Source organism: Chelonoidis abingdonii, chromosome 14, assembly GCF_003597395.2.
Source record: "Chelonoidis abingdonii isolate Lonesome George chromosome 14, CheloAbing_2.0, whole genome shotgun sequence".
Lineage (NCBI taxonomy): Eukaryota > Metazoa > Chordata > Testudines > Testudinidae > Chelonoidis > Chelonoidis abingdonii.
Genome location: NC_133782.1, coordinates 29,002,816 through 29,023,354, shown reverse-complemented (window position 1 = coordinate 29,023,354; position 20,539 = coordinate 29,002,816). Strand labels below are relative to the sequence as shown.

The 20,539-nt window shown below is 50.5% G+C and overlaps 1 protein-coding gene across 3 annotated transcripts in view; it reads right to left on the bottom strand.

Annotated features, from left to right (window-relative positions):
• Window positions 1-20,539, bottom strand: part of SNTA1 (syntrophin alpha 1) — a 77,478-nt gene that overhangs the window by 50,292 nt on the left and 6,647 nt on the right. The window contains exons 1-2 of one of the 3 annotated variants that reach the window (XM_032793333.2): window positions 15,516-15,837; window positions 10,262-10,447 (exon numbers count right to left, since the gene is read on the bottom strand). In XM_032793333.2, coding sequence (XP_032649224.1) covers window positions 10,262-10,447; window positions 15,516-15,783 — 454 coding nt within the window. In that variant the 5' untranslated portion in view covers window positions 15,784-15,837. Of the gene's footprint in view, window positions 1-10,261; window positions 10,448-15,515; window positions 15,838-20,539 lie in introns of those variants that run through there. The other 2 variants (XM_032793334.2, XM_075072320.1) reach the window with 2 other exon arrangements.

Below are 20,539 nucleotides of genomic sequence, written 5' to 3'. Positions count from 1 at the left end.
TGGAAAATTTTCAAAGCTAACTGAAAAAACATGGGGCTGGCACAGAAGCAGCACAATGTGCTGGAGAGGGGGTTTGGGAGTGTCCACTCGGAGCTAAAGAGGTGTGGAAGCTGGAGGCACACAGTAGGAGAAATTACTGCAAGAGCAGCCACCTGTTAAAAACAAACAGAGCAGCCTCTTCAAAGCAGCTACCTGAAATTTTAACACCTAGACCAACTCCACGGCCACCGCAGGTAACTTACAGTCCATGACCCAGAGCCACAAGCCAAGGGGGCTGCCCAAGAGAATCCTGGCCCCACTTGAAAGGTACCAGAAGAGTCAAGTAATTGGCCTTACTGTCTAGACAAGAGGCTGTACAAAGAGCCACTCCCAGAAGAGTCAATGTCATTGTGGTTCCTGCTGTCTCCGCCAGGTGAGCGTCACCCCTACAGGCCCTGGTTTCCCTCTCAGCTGTGGTGACATGGAAGGTGCCCAGTGCCCACAGAGCAGATCTGGGTACAAAAAGAGGTATGCCATTTTCCATCTGGCTAAAATCCATGTCAGCGTCTGGCCCCCAGTGAGGAGCCGTAACTGAGAGCTCAGGATGTGATGAAACCCACTGCTGGTCGGTGCATAGCAGTGCCCAATCCACAGAAGATGTGTGTCTGTCAGCCCCAGCTAGCGGGACCTGGCTCCTCAGTTCAACCTGTAGCAGCTCACACACTTAGCTCTGGAGTCCCGAAGGTCACCCCAGATGGTGGCATCACAATGACACAGGCAGTTTTTGCATCACTTAACAATCAAGGCTCATAGAAATCGCTTCGTAGGACATCTGCTGTTATTTGTAAGGCTGGAATAAGAACGAAACAGCCAGGGCCTGAGCAGTTCTACCATGGCAGAGAGGACATCTGGCCCGCCAGTTCACTGGCTGGTATAGGATGCGCCCTGATACTGGAGGAAAATTAAAACTGTTGGTGCAAGCAATGAGGGGCCAAAGCAGTAGAGAATGACTAATGCAAACCTAACAGAGCCCCTGACCCAGGGACAGGGGCGGCTCCAGGTATTTTGCTGCTCCAAGCACGGCAGGCAGGTTGCCTTTGGGAGGTCCCCGGTCCTGATGATTCGGTGGCACATCTGTGAGAGGTCCGCTGAAGCCGCGGGACCAGCAGACCCTCCACAGGCATGCCGCCGGAGGCAACCTGCCTGCTGCAACCGGCAGAGCGCTGCCTGTGGCTTGCCACCCCAGGCACGCGCTTGGCGTGCTGGTGCTTGGAGCTGTCCCTGCCCAGGGCAGGGAAACAGCTCTGAGACGACAACCCTTTGCTCAGATCTCCAAGGGGAACATTGCTGAGGTTCCAAAGAGTCTAGTTAATTTTTATTTCTGCACAGCCCTGACCAAGGGAGAAACGGCACAAGAACGGCTCTCCCAGCAGCGCTGCCAGCCCACTCAGGAACAGGGAAACCCAGAAATCTCCTCTCCTGCAGTTCTCAGCCCACAGATTTCACAAGCCGATTAGTCTGAATGAGGCATGGATCGGAGACAGCCCTGAGCCAGGAAGCAGGCGCCCAGAGCCCATCTGCCCCAGAGTTCAGAGCCATGTTTGGATCTAGCGTGGAGAACTGTGGCACCCCGTGGCTCCCCTCAGCCATTCTCCTGTTCCATCCCCTCGACTGTTGCAGCAGCCTGTTTCTGTTCACACCCTGTACGGGGAGGTGGGGGGGTGGGGCGGAAGGAGGGGATTGGTCAGCTCAACGCAGCAGTTCTGCCCTGGGCTGGTTTGTGATTTAGTTCTACCCTCCAGCACCCACTTGTTTAAGCAAGTTCAGCCCTGCGGTTAAACTGAACCCCAGCCTTCTCGCCCCATCCCCTTCTGCCCGCTCTCAGCATTCGCAGTAATGGGAGCATTCACAGCCATGGCCAGCCCTTCTGTGCTCCGTGAGTCCAGGCTGAGCAGAATTCCTGGCAGAGTTGACTGATTCAGCAGCTTTCCCTCTACTCCCTCTTGAGAGCAGCAGACAGCACTCTGAACTCTGTCTCTGCACAAAGCGCGCCTCTGAGAAGGCTGCCAGCTCCCAGCTGTGAGGCTATGGCTGAGGGAGGCTTGGAGGACCGAAAGCACTTGCATGATATTAACCTCACTGTAACTTTTCTTTGGGCCTTGGAACGAATACAGGTCACAGCTGTACAACCAGAATCCTCCCTGCTTCAACCCTTGTCTGTCCACTGCCGCTCACCAGCCCTTGTGACAGCCATTTGAGCCAGTCTAGCTCACTGCCTCCGCTCTGGGGGTCCCTCCCCCGCACACAGCCTGGCATGTTGCAGTTGGAAAAGGGAGCTACTTTATGGCACAGGCCTGACCAGCCCAGGCACACTTCTGAGGCACGGCCAGCGACACCAGCAGAGGCAGAACTTCACCTTCAGCTGGGTGGAGAGAAGCTGCTAGCCTAGCTCTCGGCTCTGCCCACAAAGCACAGCCCATGCTGCAGCCCGTGCTGCTGGGCTTCCCTGCTCTGATACCCAAGCGAGCCAGACTAGAGCTAGCTCAGGTAATTCTGCTCACCCTGCAATCCCACCCCACATCACAGGGTAGCCAGACAATGGATTGGTATTTTTGTGAAATGCTCCAAGTCAGGGTTCCAAGTGGCCTGAAAACAAATCACATCCGGAAAAGGAAATGGGAACTAAGCTGGAAGCCAGGCTTGTCAGAGGAAAGAACCCCCAAAAAGCTGAGGAATCAGAGAGACCCGAGATGGGAAACCTGCAGCTCACCCCATTGTTGATGCTGGATGCCTCCCAAGAGTGCTGTCGAGCGCAGCTGGAGCACTCCGGCCCCCCAGCTGCTCAGCTGAATGATTCAGGCCCTTTCTCAGGCAACCTGCTCTTCAGCAAGAGCCAGAATGCCTGCCACCTCCCCAGTCTTTAAGGGCCAGTGGAACAAAGATACAGAGGAGAGTTTAAAAAACAACTCCACCTTCTTTGCTTAACAATGTTCTGTCTGCAGTCACATAAGTTCAGGCTGCAATCAGCTGAGCAGGGTTTTGCTGTGCCAGAGCGTAGCTAGGAAAGCCTGGAGCACCGCAGGTGAGGAAAGGCACATCCTGACCCTCGCCTCCCTGCCACCTCCCCACATGCCATCATCACTGCTCAGAGGAGAACAGAACTGCACGAAGGCTAGGTACCAACTCAAACCCAAAACCTGGGAGCAAGACATGTTTGTTCAGTGAACTCATAGTGCTGGAGCTGTCACGTCTTGCCTTGATATCTCAGCAGTGGAAACAGCCAAGGAAATGAGCATGTGCCGAGCTAGGATATCTGAATTCCTTTCAGTTTGGCCCAGACACCTGAACTGGCTCTCCCGCAATGAAGCGAACAGCGTCCTGCCACGCTCGAGGGAGGTTACCTGCAACCAACCACACTGAGTGATGGGAAGCCAGTACCTTCTGCTGCTTAGCCCCTGTGAGGCTGCAAAGGAATCAAACGAAGACGCCAAGTCCCTGAACACAGGAGCACAGGAGCAGTTTACCTGCTTGGATATTAAAGAAGCCTGCTGGGTCTCATCTGAGCCCCAGCAAACTACAGCGAAGCCCTCTCTGCAGATCCGTGTTCTCAGCACTGCTGACTTATCAGCAGGTCGAGTAAACAGTTCAGGTCGGGGAAGAGGGGCTTCCTCTGATCTCTCTCCCCAGACACAAGGCAGCTCATCCCAGCCTCATCCAGAATCTTTGGGAGAAAAGGAAACAAACCCAGGCCAAAGGAAAGAGAGAAAAAATCTTTAGGAGAAAAGGAAACAACCCCAGGCCAAAGGAAAGAGAGAAAAACAAGTGAGCGAGCAAGAGGTTTGAGGAAAGAATTTCACAGGCCTGGCGAGAAAGGAGTTCTCGCATTTCTCTTTGGTTAAAAAGATCAACTTCCAGCAACTGTGCAGAGGAGCACATTCCACAGGATGATGTGTGGTTCTGGAGCTTTGGAGAAAGGAGGAACCAAGCCACAGAAAGGGCTGAGCAAAGCTAAAAAGAGTTTAGAGACAATGCAGTTTGGGGCAGGGGGTGGGGGAGGGAAAGCCCTCCAGATCCAAAGAAGAAGGCAAGGAAGCATTTGGAGCCAAAGAGAACAGCTCTCCTGTTCACACAGACCAAGTCTGGAGGGCCAGAGTGCTCCACAGTCTGAGTCGGCTGGGTGATTAGCAGAGCTGAATGGGAGGGCGAGTTTAGCTGTGCCTGGGGAAAGGCCCCTCCCTCCCTCCCTCCTCACAGCTGGGGCAGTTGCTGCTCTGCACTAGTAGCCATAGGGCTGATGGGACACAGCAATGGAAACGGTGGAGTTTAGTTTATTGTTAGTGGATTGAGAATCCGCAAGAGAACGGCTCCTCCCTCCTACCGACCCCTTAGGAAAGACATTATAAAATCTGCCTCTACTCCCCCTCCGCAAGGTCTCCAGCCCTTCCCTGACTGCTGTGATGTTAGACACACTAACTCCACTGCCCGTCTACCCACTCGACAGAAACCAATTCTCAGTTATGTCATTTGTGCACTAAGGTGTTAGGACTCCTGGCCTCTATTTCCAGCCCTGCCACTGAGTCACTGCACAATGCTGGGCAAATCACCTCTGTGCCTCCAAACAATACAGCAGAGATAGAAAAGGCACAAGAAAGTGTCGGAGAAGTAGTGGAAGGCCTGGCAAGACTCAATGCAAAGACAGATTTAAATGGTTAGGACCATTATTTAAGAGAGGAGAAAAATATGAGAGCGAGAGATAGTGCACTGTATAAAGAATGTAAATCGGGGGTTCTAATAACCCTTTCTGAGCATACAAGAACAAGGGCGACACAATAAAATCAAACAGGAATAGTTCTTTTACACAACACAATTAGTCAGTGGAACTCTCTGCCACAAGCTATTGCTCAGGCAAAGAGTTTAGTAAGGAAGATTCAGAAAAGGACTGGACACACATATGAATAATAATAATAAATACCCACAGTTCCACTAGCTAGGATTAAAAAGGTATCAGAGAAATCAGCCTCCATGGTTCAGGACAGAAATCAAAGACTAGATACCCAGGGTTAGGGAGAGACTGCCTTGAAGGCCAGTCATTGTCCGATTGTCCTTTATAGAGGCACAAAATGGAGGGGATGAGGTTACACCATCTGCTGAAGCAACTGGTGCTGGCCATTGCCAGAGTCAAGGTGCCAGTCTGGATGGAAATTAGAAGTTATTATTAAACAGCCTCATGCTCCCAGCTTGTCCCTGCTCCTGTGACACCTTGCACAGTAGGGGTTTTGTGTCTGAGCATGACCAAGTCTGCTGCCAGTTAAGGCAGCCCTACTTGAGCCAATGTCAGAGAGGCCTATGTTCCTGGAGCGATGTCTGCAGCCCCTGGATTCATTATACCTAGACCTGGCCTTTCACTCTGTCCCAATAGCCCCAGAAACGCTCTCGCCATCCCCGAACCCTGCAGGAGCCAAAAAGGGGAAAAGAAAAAGGCTGCTCCTAAAGGCATTTAACACCGACGGGTGCCCTGTCAGGATGAACACAGGGAGGGGCCGCTCCATGCCTAGATTTTCCCCTCTGCCTGCGTGGAAGTGAGGAGTGTCCTTGCTGCATCCCTCAGAGTGCTCCCCAGTGGGCAGGACTCCCTGCAATGGCAGGAGGTGCACAATGCATTGTCCCCTCTGGAAAGCAGAGGGAAATCTTGGCAGAAGGCTGCACTGGCTCTGGCTCCAGGACCTTCTGTCTGTGCCACTGAACCTGCCTTCAGGGAGAGACACTCCTCTAATGGGACGCCCCAGGCTCTGATGGATCCCTGGGGACCCACCGGCTCTTGGCTGTGATCCGTCTGCCTGAACCACCCTTTGAAGGAATGATCTAGTAGGAAGCTCCACGAGACTGCCCCCTGCGTGGGCCCTCCCAGCTGGGCGACAGCCTGGTCCCTCAGGACTAGCCATTGTTCTACAGGCTAAATGGAGGGTTGGTCTCAGCCCAGGGCCTAGCAAACTGGTGCGCAGGCCACAAAAACCTACACAAAACAACTTGTTCCCTTCCCTACAGGGCCCCAGCAGAGAGGCCAAGACTGTACTTGTCAGTGGGGCTTGGGAGCGGAGGAGAGAAGTCTGCTGTCACCCCGGAAGGGGGCAAAAAAGAACAAGGTAAGTCCATGAAGGACAGCTCCATTGCTAGCTGTTAGCTAAATTGCTCTGGGTGTCCCTAAACTCCAACTGCCAGAAGCTGGGACTGGTGGGCAGGGGATGGATCATTTGATAACTGCCCTGGTCTGTTCATTCCCTTGGAAGCATCTGGCACCAGCCACAATTGGAAGACAGGATACTGGGCTAAGTGAACCATTGGTCTGACCCAGTCTGACCCTTCTTGTGTTCTCCTGTTTCTGAAGCATGCTGGCGGGAGGCAGCAAGGGGACCTGCTACTGCCCAGCTGTGCTTCCGTCTCATGGGATGTCAACTCAGCACCTCTCACCAGCACTAAATTCAGCCCGAGGAATGCAGGATGTGTCCAGCTAAGGGAGAGTGTTAGGATTTACACCCAGGGCCAGGCCTCAGCTCTGCTCAATGACTCAGAAATCAATAGGGTATGCAGCTATCCACCAGCTGAGGCTCTGCCCTGGCTTTCAAACAAAACACTGGGGAGATGCTAAACCATTTGCCATTGACCAACTGACGAGAGAGGCTTCTTTGGGGGTAGGGCCAGAACCCAGGAGGATCCCGGGCTGGTTCTTTCATTCTTGTGGCTGTTCTGGCAAAAGGGGGAGGAGGAGACAGGTCACAGCTAGGATGTTTGCGCTCCCCACTAAAACTTGATGTTAACTCTCTAGCAGTCTGCCCTTCTTGTGCCAGTCCATCTCCACTCCACCCGGGGTTGAGAGGCTGGCAGAGCCTGCTCGGGCAGCTGAGCGCAATGTCAGACTCTCCCGCTTGTTGGACAGGCAAGCCAGGCTAATTGATTCAGAGCACAGACACCACTGATCTCCATTAGCTCATCTCTCCCAGCCCAGTCACTGCGACTCTCTCCTTCGGCCAGTTACAGGTTCTCCTTCAGTACAGCATGACTGGCCTCTCCACTTCGCAGGGGACGTAGGACTTCTCTCACAACAGAGCAGTCAGGCCACATCCGACATGAGCCTCTCGCCAGTGACTGCAGGGTCAACCTTTCCCAGTGCCCAGCAGTTCAGTCTGCTGGCTCAGACGCAAGGCAGCGTGAGATTCTCCTCCCAGGTGTCTGGATTGAGTGGGTCTCCTGAAACCTTCCAACACTCGCGGCCCTTCACTGCCAGCTCACCTGACCATATCACTTCATCTTTCCTATAGCTCTGAGATGTGCCAGGCAATTTAAAATTAACATCCTCCAAAAACACCAGATCAGCATTCCCAGATCTCCCCTCTCACTGGGACCTGGGTGATGGGATTTTTTTAAATGGTCATTATTTTTTTCAGGCACTAAATCTATTCTGTTCATGCTGCTGCAGGTGAGGATGAGTCCAGGAAGAAAGTTGCTGCATAAGTACTACGCTACTCTGACTTCCATTCATAAACTTTGGCTTTCAAGGGTTTAGAACTTGACATATTTACACCCTATGCCCCAGAGGCTTAGGATTACACAGAACAAATTGTCCACGTTGTCTAACTGCAAACCAGATTCCAGCCTCTGCTATGGCCTCTTTATGCTGCTTTGGTAGTTTACATGGGCCAAAAAAGGGGGCAAATCATCCCATAGGGGAGTTGCCCCTCCTGTGGGCAGGGGAGGAGGTTCTCAGCATGCCAGGGGTGGGAAGAGATGTGACCAGAACACTCTGTGCTCTGGCTAGCCTGAGCTTTCACTGGAATTTCAAACACAAAACAAATAACATTACAGCTTAAAATCTCTCTGTTAGTGCTTAGAACAGGGAGCTGAACGGATTTCCCAGCTCACTGGAGTCTCATCTTTGAATACCTGGGTTCAAATCTCAGCAAGACACACATGAAGATTAATGTGATGGTCTCAGCCAAGTCCTGAGTTTAACCTCTGCTACCTGTTGGAAATTATTTTCCTAATATGTTTATTAAGGTTTCCCTGCACTCAGTTTCCTTTATTTGTCCCAAAGGGCCACATGGTGCTGGTTGCACCCCAAACACCAATATAACCATATACACTCTTGTATTTTATACACTAGCAGCAACACAGTTATAAGCATCAGCCAAAAAACTTGTAACAAGTTCAGGCCCAGGAGACACCTTCCCATCATAGCACGGCTCCTGAGGTGGGGAAAAGCTCTGTCCAAGAGCCCTAGAAACCCTTGCTCTTCACACTCAGCAGCAAACAAGGGATATTGTTGCCGGTTAATAGACTTCAGCCAAAGACAAAAAAAGGAGTTTTAGGACTAAAGCCTGAACCTGATGCCCAGGTAACCCTGTTTTCTATGTTTCTATTACTTCAGCCCAGACGTTCAATCACGTAACACTGGTATTTCCAGGGTCACTACAAATACAACACAAACATGATCTTCTCCCGCATGATCTTATTGGCTTGGTCCATGCTTTGAGCACATGGCTCATGCTAAGATCCAAATTCAGTCTAAAACCAGCCATCACCCAGGTCTAACATGGGCCTAGGTTTCTACACTCTGACACTTTCTGCGTCTGACGAAGTGGGTATTCACCCACGAAAGCTCACGCTCCAAAACCTCTGTTAGTCTATAAGGTGCCACAGGACTCTCTGCTGCTTTCACAGATCCAGACTAACACGGCTACCCCTCTGATACTCTGACACTGACTCCCTCCGAGCAGGGCCAGCTTTAAGCCGATTCCCCTGTGTCTTAGGCATCTTTTTTACTTTTTTATTTTTTTTTACTCACCCGGTGGCAGGGGGGTCCGCTCTGGGTCTTTGGCGGCAGGGGGTCCTTCGGTGCCGCAGAAGACCTGGAGCGGACCCCTCCGCCGCCGAAGTGCCGCAGAAGCCCCGGACTGCCCCTGGGTATTCGAATTAGGCCTCACCGTTCATAAAGCCGGCCCTGCCTCTGAGACCTTGGGCTAGTCATCCCCACTCTGCCTCAGTGCATCTGGGGGTGAAATGGAGAGCACAGTCGGAGCCTAGCTCCCAGGGCCCTCCAGCAGAGGTATCAGTGCATGTCTGTAAAGTATCTGAAACTGAAATGCGATATCATCACTCCCTACATTTATCTCTATCAGAAAGCACCAGTCACACTCGGTTAACAGAGTCTGATCAGACCAGGCCCTTCACTATAATACCGGGGGTGCTGTAGGCCAGGACTGAGCCATGGGGGAGACTCAAGCGTGGAGCTGAAGGGGAAACACAAGTGAGGACTGTGGTGAAGACAGCGGCAGAGCCCATGGGGAAGGAAGCCTGCACTGCACCTATGCCAGATCTAGCCAGTAGCATCAGCACTGTGATCCCCAGAATGTGAAGTAATGCACACTAGGATCTGGGGTGAGCCGGGCAATGCAGAATTGAACTGAAATGCCACATTTAACCCAGAGTGCAGCCCCAAGGTGGCTCAGAGTCCTGCCCCACAGCCACCTTGGAGACTGAGCAGAACAAGCAGTTTCTGTCCATCTATTCAAGGAGATCCCAGCAGCTATTTCCTACTCTCAGAATGAGTGGATAGAATGGTTTGTGCATATTTTGTTTTTAATTAAAAACGGTATGTAAATGTATATGCAGATTTGGATCTCAGGCGGCTGGCGAACTGCCAGTGCAGCCCTCGCTATTGCAAAGAGCAGGCACCACGGATGCCTCCATATTGCAGCCCATCTGGCATGTAAAATCCCTTGCTGGTCAGACTGGCTCCCATGGGCATCCCCCAGCAGGGAGCCTCAGCCCAGGCCCTCATGGCTTTGGCAAGGCTAAGCAGAACCCCCAAAGGGTTCGGGATGGCAAAGGTGGCATGTGAACTTTCATCAGCATTAAGAGTTTCCGAGTGGAAACTTCCTTCACCATGGTCCATCATTTGGTCACTCTGCCTTTGTTACCCAATTCAGGCATGGCCCAGCTGAGCCCCACATGCCCTGCATTTTGGACACTTCTGGCCCTTTCCAGGGCATTGGGGGGGAGCCCCCAGAGAACCTTCAATGGCACCTCCCAACACTGAACCTAGATGCACTGTGCAGAAATAAAAATAAACAGCAAATGCCATTTGGTCGCAGAACGGCCCTGTTACAAGCCCAGCAGCACCTATGGGGCGAGGGAATGGGGTTTGTATCTCAGCCATGGGGAAAGCACACACAGTCTTATTGGCAATGTTCACCACATTCATACACAGGTCTGCGCTGGCACTTACCCTCCAAGACCACCTCCTTGCCAGTCTTCTTCAGTGCCTGCACTGCCTCATCGTGCGTCGCCTCCGAAAGGTCAGCCCCATTGACAGAGAGGATAGCGTCTCCTACATACAGTGCCTCTGTCTGATCTGCAGCCAGTCCCTTAAAGATCTTGGAAATCAAGATAGGCATCTTATTCTCTCGGCCGCCTGAAAAGAAAAGGAAAAAGGAAGTGATTAGATACTATTTATATACAGAAAGCAGAAGGTACTACTTAGATAGCGTCCTGCTTAAACAAATCTGAGTGCCAATATATCAAGATTTAGCTCATTTTCCCTAGTAATGCATCAGATTCGCAACTGCTGGTGTCATTTTTGGGTAGAAAATCATTTTCATTACTTTTATCATAGTGCAGAGGAGCATGAATCAGAGAAGGTAAGCCTCTGACCCCGCTTCCGCCCAGAGGTCCTAGCAACTGTCCTTTTCTTGCCTGAATCTCAGAAAATACATTCTGCCACATAGCTCTTGGAAGAGAGACGTCCAGATACTGGCTCTCTTCTTGGAAATATGAGATTCCTCAATTTCAGTTTCAGCCAGTTGCTACATGTATGATTGATAGAGATGGCTCTTAGTCTTAGCTCTGTGCAGCAGCAGCAGGACAGAGCAGCTCCTGCCACATGGATGAAGCATCTATTAGTCTCCCAGGAGTGATACTTGCTGTTTATGCCACCCCAGTCCAGGCCTGTCTGAGAGTTTCTAGAGGCTCTTCTGACTAGACATCAATAAAGTGAAATGCAAAAGAAAGGAAGCATAGATCTGCTCCCTACATGGCTGTCTCACGTCCGGCTCTCATCAGAGTCTCTCTAGCAGAAATTCCACTGCTACCATGTCTGTGAATGAAACCAAAATAAGAAGTTTAATAAATACACAGGTGGCCTGGGTCAAACTGGGAAATGACCAAGAAAGTTTAGAGTGCAGACGGCTGCAGGCATCAAAAAGCGACCCTGCTGGACTGCAAGAGACTGCGTCTTGGATGTAGCTCTCAATTCCCAAGAGCCATGGGCTGAGCTCTTCCACCGTGAACAAAAGCCCAGCAGGAGCTGGAGAGGAAAAGAGGTTAAGGTGCTAACCTGATACTTAGGACCCTGGATTCAATTCCCGACTCTGCAAGAGGCTGTGTGACCTTGGTCAAGTCACCTAGTTTCTCTCTGAGCCTCAGCTCCCCACCTGTACAATGGGGATAACAGTACCTCACAATGGGGTTGGGAGGGGAAAGACATTTCAGTTTGTGAGGCGCTCCAGCACTGCAATAAGGGAGGCTAATAAAGGGTGAGGAGGGGATTCGAAAGGGGCATTTCTGTGTTTGTTTGGTAAAACTTTTAAGGCACTCAAGTCAACAGGATTAACTCAAAGTCAATGGGAGTTAGGTACCTACCTAACTTGGAGAACGTGGGCCTCGGCTCCTCTGGTGAGAAGTGTGGCAACAGTACGTAGCCAGATGGAGTAACAGTCTCCAGCTCTCTGCTCTCCGAACTGGGAGGAGAGGAGCTCAGGAAGCGTCACTGTCTTAGGAACTAGTATACAGCATGAAAAAGTGTGAGAACCACTGGGATAAACCTAGGTGTGCGCCTCTGGGGAGGTTGCTGGAGTTCCATTGGTTTCCTCAGAGAAATGGAAGCTGCCTAGAGATTCCTGTCAGTGTTCATTTTTTTGGTAGGAAAGTCTGATGTTCAAATATGACATTTATTGCATTTGAATGGAAAAGTGTCACTTTGTAGTGCCTTCTCGCACGCCCTCTCCACCCTCCAAGGCACTGAGGGTCACCTTCACATCTGCATGGCCAGCTGCACCGGTTTATGAATTGTTATGACATTACTTTTGCACGTGTCATTGCAAAAATGAAGCGTTAACTGAACAGAGTAACATTTTCCCTAGGAAGGAGCACCTGAGTGCTGATGAGAGCTGGGTGCGAATTTTTAGACAGAAATTTTTTTGCTGGAAAGTACCTATTCATCGATACCGAATTGATTTGCAGATACCCTGTTTCAACAAAAAGGTTTCTCAGGTCCAAGATGAAAGAGAGCCAGTGAAACCCACCCCAGAATAGCCAAAGAGCTAACATTCACTCTAAAATTCAGACAAGACACAGAAAAGGGAACAGAGAAACAGTGGGACTGGAATAGAGGAAAAGAGGACGAAGGTTATAAAAACCAGGCCATGTTGATGCTCAGGATTTACAAAAATGTACATCTTGAAAGTTTTAATGGCTTTTTTATTATGATTATTAACTATCTCTAGCTCTTAAACAGCACGTATATACTTCATCAGCAGATTGAAGGCAAAAGGGGAGTCCAATGTCTGGGCAATGTAAAGGGATCAGAGCACGTTTCTGTGCAACACACAGTCTTTGCACAGTATGCCTCCATAAAGAAGCCCCTCCAGCAGTGGGGAAAGCATGAAGAAGGCACAGAAGAATCAATTAGATCAGCCTCGTCACACTAAACAGATGTTGGTTATGCTACCGCTCCAGCAGCCACATTTTCCAAAGAGCTCATCTCCCATCTGGCAGCCAAATGAACTCTTGAGTATCTGGATCTAGATGTCCACATTTTTTGCCACTAGTAGCATGAATAGGAACATTTCGGCAAGGGCTCAGCCAAGACAGAACAGGGGCAGAGCTCTAGACTTCACTGAACCACATTGAGCTCTTAGTTTTGTGACTATATTGAAAGAAGTTATGTTTTTGCTCTGCTGTATGGATTTTATTGAACAAGGGCTTGTGGGATGCATAGAAAAGGAGTCCTCCCTCAAGAGACTGAACTCACAATATAGGCCCAGTTCCACATTTCTATAATGAGGAATAAGGAATCTCCTCCATAGCATCCCTCCGCACCACCAACATTAAAGATCTGTAATTGGAAAAAATCAATATATGGTAACAGCTCTCTAAGCCTGGAGCCATCTCAACTGCAAAACAGAGAGAGGGAGAGGGGGATGTGAATTAAGAGCAAAGCAGATATAAAAAAATCAGATTATTATCAGATGTACAGGCCACTTAAGTTAAAGACTTCTCTAAAGAACGAAATAGGAGGAACGGTTCATTTGGGCTAATTGCTCGCTTTTTTGTGCTTTATTCAGCTCCCAGATGTGCCCTGTCCTTTCCTCTTCCCCCTCTCACGTAAATTCCAGAGGCAAGAACACCAACTCTTTAACATTTGAAAGAGACAGATCTGGCTCCTGTATTGGCTTTAATTTGGTGGAAATGTGAACCACACCCAGTATGTATTAATGGGCCAAAGCCAGCCTGGCAATAGATCAGTTTTCCAACATCTCCTCCTGTCAACGCTCTCTGAGTTCACTCAGATTCCCCACAAGGTGCATTATCTCTGTCTTGGATTTTGAAGGTCAAAGCTGCCTGTCTGCCAGGTGTGGCTTGTGAAGCATCAACTGTCAAAATAAACAACTGGGCCCTACAGCTGCAAGAAAATTATACCTTCACAGTCCCGTTCATTTTGTGCTAAAACTGTCTATTCCTGAAAGCTTTTTCCAGCCACTGTGCTGACTTCCTCTGAGCAGCAAAGTTGCACAAATAAGGTCGTTTGAGTTGTGCTGATCATGAGGATAGCAGTGCTTTTACAGTGCAGCCTTCACTGAGACTAATTCAGTAAGTGCAGTGGACTGTGGATTTTTATTTAGATATATTTTGGTAGGGGTGATGGTATTTTGGAACAGAACTCTGTTGCAGGCTCCAGGCTAATGTGCAGGAATGCCAATAAAAGAACAGGTAAACACCCTTTCACATCAGTGACAGCACAATACAAATGCAATGCCAGTGCCTAGCCTGTGGGTAAATGCAAACAACCACCAGCATTCACAGTTAAAAGACACCAAATATGACATGAACTGAATTATGTGGGACATAAGGGGAGAACAATTCTCAGCTCTTTTTACACTTTCATGGAATAATTTATTATAGAATAACCCCCCTCCCCTAACCAGTTTAACCTTTCTGTTCAACACCACCCAACCCTGCCTAGACACATTAGATCCACTCACTTTTTCTCAAAAAGAACGAGGAGTCCGGTGGCGCCTTAAAGACTAACATTTATCTGGGTATAAGCTTTCGTGGGTAAAAAAACCCCACTTCTTCAGAGGCATCACTTTTTCTGTATACTCAGGCTAACCTAACGTTAGGTAGACACAGTGCAAGTGATGGGCCATTTCAGGTTCACAAACTGATCTCACATGAAGAACAGGAGTACTTGTGGCACCTTAGAGACTAACAAATTTATTTGGGCATAAGCTTTCGTGGGCTAAAACCCACTTCTTCGGATGCATGCAGTGGAAAATACAGTAGGAAGATATTGCATTCTAGATTTACAGCATGCACACACAGCACATGTAAACCTGCCAGCATACAACTCACATAAAAAAGCACTTTAAAGAAACCCTGGCTCCAGTCCTGCAAAGGCTCATGCACGTGTTTAACTTTATGCACCCTGAGCAGTCCACACTGAGTATGGAGACTGAGTATGTATGTAAGTCTTTGCAGGAGCAGTGCCAAGTTATATTTGTATGTAAAGGTAACACTTTAACTGGGAGCTGATGCAGCCCGTGTAACTGATATATAACAGACCTAAAAATACACTGCTAGAAGGCTGCAACTTTCGACCACTGCAAATGACAGGGCTCTGTAAAATCATGGCATTTGGAGTTTAGAAATTAAGGAGCAGAACCTGTCACTCCTCTGCATGGGTTACATTCCTAAGGCCTAACCCTGAAAACGCCCACGTGAGCGACTTCACTCTGCTCCTCCGGGCAAGTGCAGGATGGGGGCCTCCGGTGGACTCGCTTGTCCGTTTCTAACTTCCCCAACAGCCACAAGCGGCAGTGACAGGTTTCTTCCCGCAGCTCAGCCGGAGCCGTGCTAAGCGCCCCTCCAGCTCAAGGCGAGCGGGAGATGGGGGCCTAGGGCCGTGACCACCCCCAGGGCATCCTCCCCAGCCGCTTTAGCAAACACGGAGTTGGCACCCGGCCGCGCGCAGAAGTTGGTCAGGCACCAGCCAACTCCCCGAGGTGCCACAGGGCACGGGCCGCCTCCAGCTGCGCCTCGGCGCTGGGCGCTGCAAGGTGCCCACCAGGGAGAGTTGGGGCGGTGGCGGGGCAGGACCTTCGAGCCAAGCGGCAGGTTCAGCCCACGGGGAAGGGACCCTGCTCTCTGGCCAGCGCCCGAGGCCAGCAGCGGTGCGAGCCCTCGCCCTCTGCGCCGCCCCTCACCTTTGATGCTGATCCCGAGCCCCCCCACGTCCTGCTTCACGATCCGCACCGTGCGCTTCACGTTGGTGAGCGACTCGGGCACCTGGGCGCACGGCTCCCCGCCGTTCAGCTGCGCCGGGGCGGGCGGCGGCTCCTCGGCCCCCGCGCCCTTGCCGGGGCTCACGGTCAGGAAGTCCTCGGCCAGAGTGACCAGGACCCGCAGCCACTGCTCGCCCGGGGCTCGCAGCTCCAGCAGCCCGCTCTTCGGGGCTCTCCTGGCGGCCGCCATCTTCAGCGCATTCCTGGGATAGCTGCTGCTGCGCCGCCTCCCGCCTGCCAGGGGCCGGGGCGCACGGCGCGGAGCGGGGGCACCGGGCACCGAAGCCACCCCCAGGGCGCCGCCCCCGGGCCCTCCCCCGGGAGGGACAGTGGGCTGCCGGGCACATGGGCAGCGAGCCGCCGCCCCGCCCAGGGAGCCGCCTCCCGACACGCCTCTCCTCTCCCCGGGGCGCACGGGGCTGCGGCGGACACATGGGCACCACCCAGACCTTCCCCTCGGAGCCGCCTCTCAGCGCCCGCGGGCATCAGGGCAGGGCCCTGCCCAGGAACCGGGCGCAGGGATGGCGGAGCCGGGCCAGGAGCAGCCTTCGGTTCGCGGCAGAAGGGCCAGCGCTCCTAGGCGGGCCAGTGCCGGCCGAGCCCCAGGCTGGGGCGCCCTGCAGACTTTGGGGGTCGCTTCCCAGGCTAGGAACAGCGGGGTTCATCCCTGATCTAAGGCAAGAGGCCCAGCTACTTCCCTTTCCCCAGCACAGCAGATACACTTGCCCCCATCTTCCCTCTCCCCATGTTCCCTTCCCATCAGCATGTGGCCACTAGGGCTAGAGGAAGAAATATCCAGTCCAGCTTGTCCAAATGTTGCAAATCAGTTAAGCAGACAAAGGGTTGCCAGCTCGTCAGGGACAGGGGTAGTGAGAGTAGGGGGCTGGGAATTAGGATTCCAAGGAGCTCATGCCAAGTCTGCCTCTAGCTCCCAGTCCAACCTTGGGCCAGTCACTTCCACTTCATGCATCCGACGAAGTGGGTATTCACCCACGAAAACTCATGCTCCAAAACATCTGTTAGTCTATAAGGTGCCACAGGATTCTTTGCTGCTTTCACTTCAACACAGATCCTAATGGAAACACTATCCATTCCCACTGATTTCAGTGGATCTTAGGTTCTGTTGTCATAATTTGACCATCAAATTTACCTTAATTGTAAACTCAAATGTAAAAAGGAAGTGAAAGTTGATGGCAAGTATCAGAGGGCACAAAACCAGTCCGGTGGCATCTTAAAGACTAATAGATTTATTTGGGCATAAGCTTTCATGGGTAAAAAACCCACTTCTTCAGATGCATCTAAGAAGTGGGGGGGGTTACCCATGAAAGCTTAGGTCCAAATAAATCTGTTAGTCTTCAAGGTGCCACCGGACTCCTCGTTTTTGTGAAAGTTGATGGAGTGTCACAGTAACCTACGGCAATAAATTTCAATGGGAAAAGTTGCAAAGGGGAGACAAGTATCGGGGTAGCTGTGTTAGTCTGTATCCACAAAAACAACAAGGAGTCCGGTGACACCTTAAAGACTAACATTTATTTGGGCATAAGAAAAAACTAAGTACAAACCAAAAGGCCAACTAATGTAGCTCAAGGACTGTGTTAAACTCATGCCTAGTAAATAAGACAGTGTCAGACCAAAAAGCAATAAGCCAAAATTGGTGAACAAAATAATAAAAGAATGGGCTCTCCATGCCGTGCTCCCTTGGGTGGCTTTTAAAAACTGAGACTTTGGGGAAACAATACAAGCAGATGGAGGCTGTCATAATGGTGGTAGATTGAGAGATGAGAGAAAGGCAAAAAGTGAGCTTCTCCACTGTGACTGCCACCCCCCTCGGTCACCGGGGACCCACAACTTCTTCGTCCTAATCCTGAAGGCTGTCCTGACCAGACGGGGCCAGGGAGAGGGATCCAGTCCCAGAGGACACCACCACCTCCAGCTGAATCCCAGCCAACACCTGGAATGGGAGACTTTGTCTCTCTTCCCCTGCCCCCATGAGTCTTTTTCCTTTTGCCACCTTATTTCTTCTCTTTCCTGTCCCCCTCCTTTTTGCCTTCTGTCTAATAAGTGTCTGGCTTCGCTGGCCAAGACTGCAGCACTGCTGTAAGTCTGGGACCAAAAACAGGCACCTAAAAGCAATGAGCTAAACAGCCCGATGCGGGTGCAAGTTTGCCAGACCGGAGTGGCTAATAAGATGGTGTGCTCTTCAGCAGCAAGGTTGCAAGTGAAAGTCAGAGTCAGAAGCTGTATTTTCTATCTTGGCTGTCCTTTTCTCATCCCTTTTGTGTGTGTTTGTCTGTTTTTGTCTGTTATGAAATGGGATTGAACTTTAACAACAGCTGCAGCCTGTCTTCACTAAGTTCTTCTCTGTTCCCACCAAGGACGTTTATTGCCATTTTTAACATCATCTAAAAAACTCTGACACAAAGAGGATTTCCCTTCTACAAATTCTCCACAGATAAAAAACAAAAACAAAATGGTTAAAATAAACGCCTTACTTTATATTTCAAATACTTTACCTGGTTTTCTTTTTTTCTGTATCTCTAATAAAAGGTTTTAACAGGGTTTACTGGTGTGTTTGCCAGGGTAGGAAGCAGGCTAAGGTGTGTGTATATCAAACCCCAAACTTGTCTGACACTGTTTAATGTTGGACAGTAACTGGGTAACACCTTTGGCCCATATATTCCATCTAAATTAATACAACAGTACTTAAATACCTTTGAGGACCTGGGCCTTCCCCAATTTGTGTAGTAGTTTCTCCATCTGTAAAATTAGGTTGATAATCACCTACCTCACTGAGATGTTAGGGTTAATGCATTCACGTGTGTTCAGTGCTTTGAGATCCTTGGACAGGAAGCCATGTGGAATCAACATTGTATTTAGAAAAATGCCACATGCATGTGTTAGTCTGGCCATTTCTCCATGCCTGTCCCCAAAGTGTCTGCGCATTGGAGGCCTGCCCCAAAGCATGGAGAGAGGAGAGAACCAGATGTGGAGAAGCAGAGCTTTCCCTCTTCTTTGGATGAGAATAATTCTTGGCTCCACAGAATAATCTGCAGGAATGATGAACTATGCCTGAACACAAACAGGAATATCAGTAGGATCCTGCTGCTGCGAACTATCCTCTCTGCCCCCTCAGCAGATCCATTTAACTGGAAAGTAAAGCAGAATACACTTGGGAAGGAGGAAGCCCAGGGTATGACTGTATCTGGCTTTTGTGTCTTCCATAAAACTGTGTGAGAACTGGAGAAATCTCTGGACAAGAATCCCACAGAGACTGTATAAACTCGGTGCATTTAAAGCCAACCACCTTTGCAAAAAGTGCAGTGAACATGTCGAGGGGAAAAGATTCTGAGAGAGCCAAAGCGATAACCTCAAGTGGTCCTGCCAAACAGCCCTAGTTCCCTGCCATAGTGCTGCTCATCAGGTGTTCTCTGAACATCTAATCCTAATCAGGCCAGGACCCACTTGCTGCAGTGAGCAATGTGGTGGCAAGTGTACTTTTAACAAAGAGCAGTAGCAGGTGTGACTTCTGGGTGGGACAGATGGTAGGTAACTGATTTCCCTTCCTGTGCTGCCAGGTAGAAAACCACTCCCAGTCAGGGCTCGGGGTGCACGGATGAATAAAATATCAGAAAGGAGAGGGAGTCACCTGGTAAGAGACAATTCCATACCATGGGCCATATTTTCAAACAGATCAGCTCCCATTTAGGCACCAAAGTGACCAGATTTTTATTTTAAAGAGTGCAGCTTGGGTGCTGAGCTCTTTTGAAAATCTGGCTGTTATGTAGGTGCCCAAATAGGAATACCCCCCTCACCCCACCCACACCGGGTAAGACGGGGATGCCCCCATATAGGACTTTTCCCGAGTACATTGTTGCATGTAGTGTCTAGATCAGCAGTTCTCAAACTGTGGGTCAGGACCCTGTTTTAATGGGGTTGTCAGGGCTGGCATTAGACTTGCTGAAGCCCAAGGTCCACTACCCAGCCCCGGGTGACGGGGCTCAGGCTACAGCTTCAGCCTTGGGCAGCAGGGCTCAGGTTACAGGTCTCCTGCCTGGGCCTGAAGCCCTTCAGCTCCAGGTTGGTCCCCCTGCCCGTGGCAGCAGGGCTCAGGAAGGCTCAGGCTTTGGTCCCCCATCATGTGGATCATGTAGTAATTTTTGTTGTCAGAAGGGGGTTGTAGTACAATGAAGTTTGAGAACCCCTAGTCTAGATTTACTCCGTTTCAACCATAAGTTGTGGATATGGGGAAAGTGATATATCTTGACTTTAGCTAAGCTTTTGAAACAGTCGCTCACAGTACTCTTGCCACCAAGTTAAAGAAGTATGGATTGGATGAATGGACTATAAGGTGGATAGAAAGCTGGCCAGATTGTCAGGCTCAACAGATAGTGATCAATGGCTCAATGTCTAGTTGGCAGCTGGTATCAAGCGGAGTGCCCCAGGGGTCAATCCTGGGGCCGGTTTTGTTCACCATCTTTATTAACGATCTGGATGATGGGATAGGACGGAAGAATCCCATGTACTCCTACAGGCTGGGGACTGACTGGCTTAGCAGCAGTTCTGCAGGAAAGGACCTGGGGATTACAGTGGATGAGAAACTGGATATGAGTCAGCAGTGCGCCCTTGTTGCCAAGAAGGCTAACGGCATATTGGGCTGCATTAATAGAAGCACTGCCAGCAGATCGAGGGAAGTGATTATTCCCCTCTATTCGGTGAGGCCACATCTGGAGTATTGCGTCCAGTTTGGGGCCCCCCGCTACAGAAAAGATGTGGACAAATTGGAGAGAGTCCAGCAGAGGTCAGTGAAAATGCTCAGGGGGCTGGGGCACATGACCTATAAGGAGAGGCTGAGGAAATTGGACTTGTTTAGTCTGCAGAAGAGAAGAGTGAGAGGGAATTTGATAGCAGCCTTCAACTACCTGAAGGGGGGTTCCAAAGAGGATGGA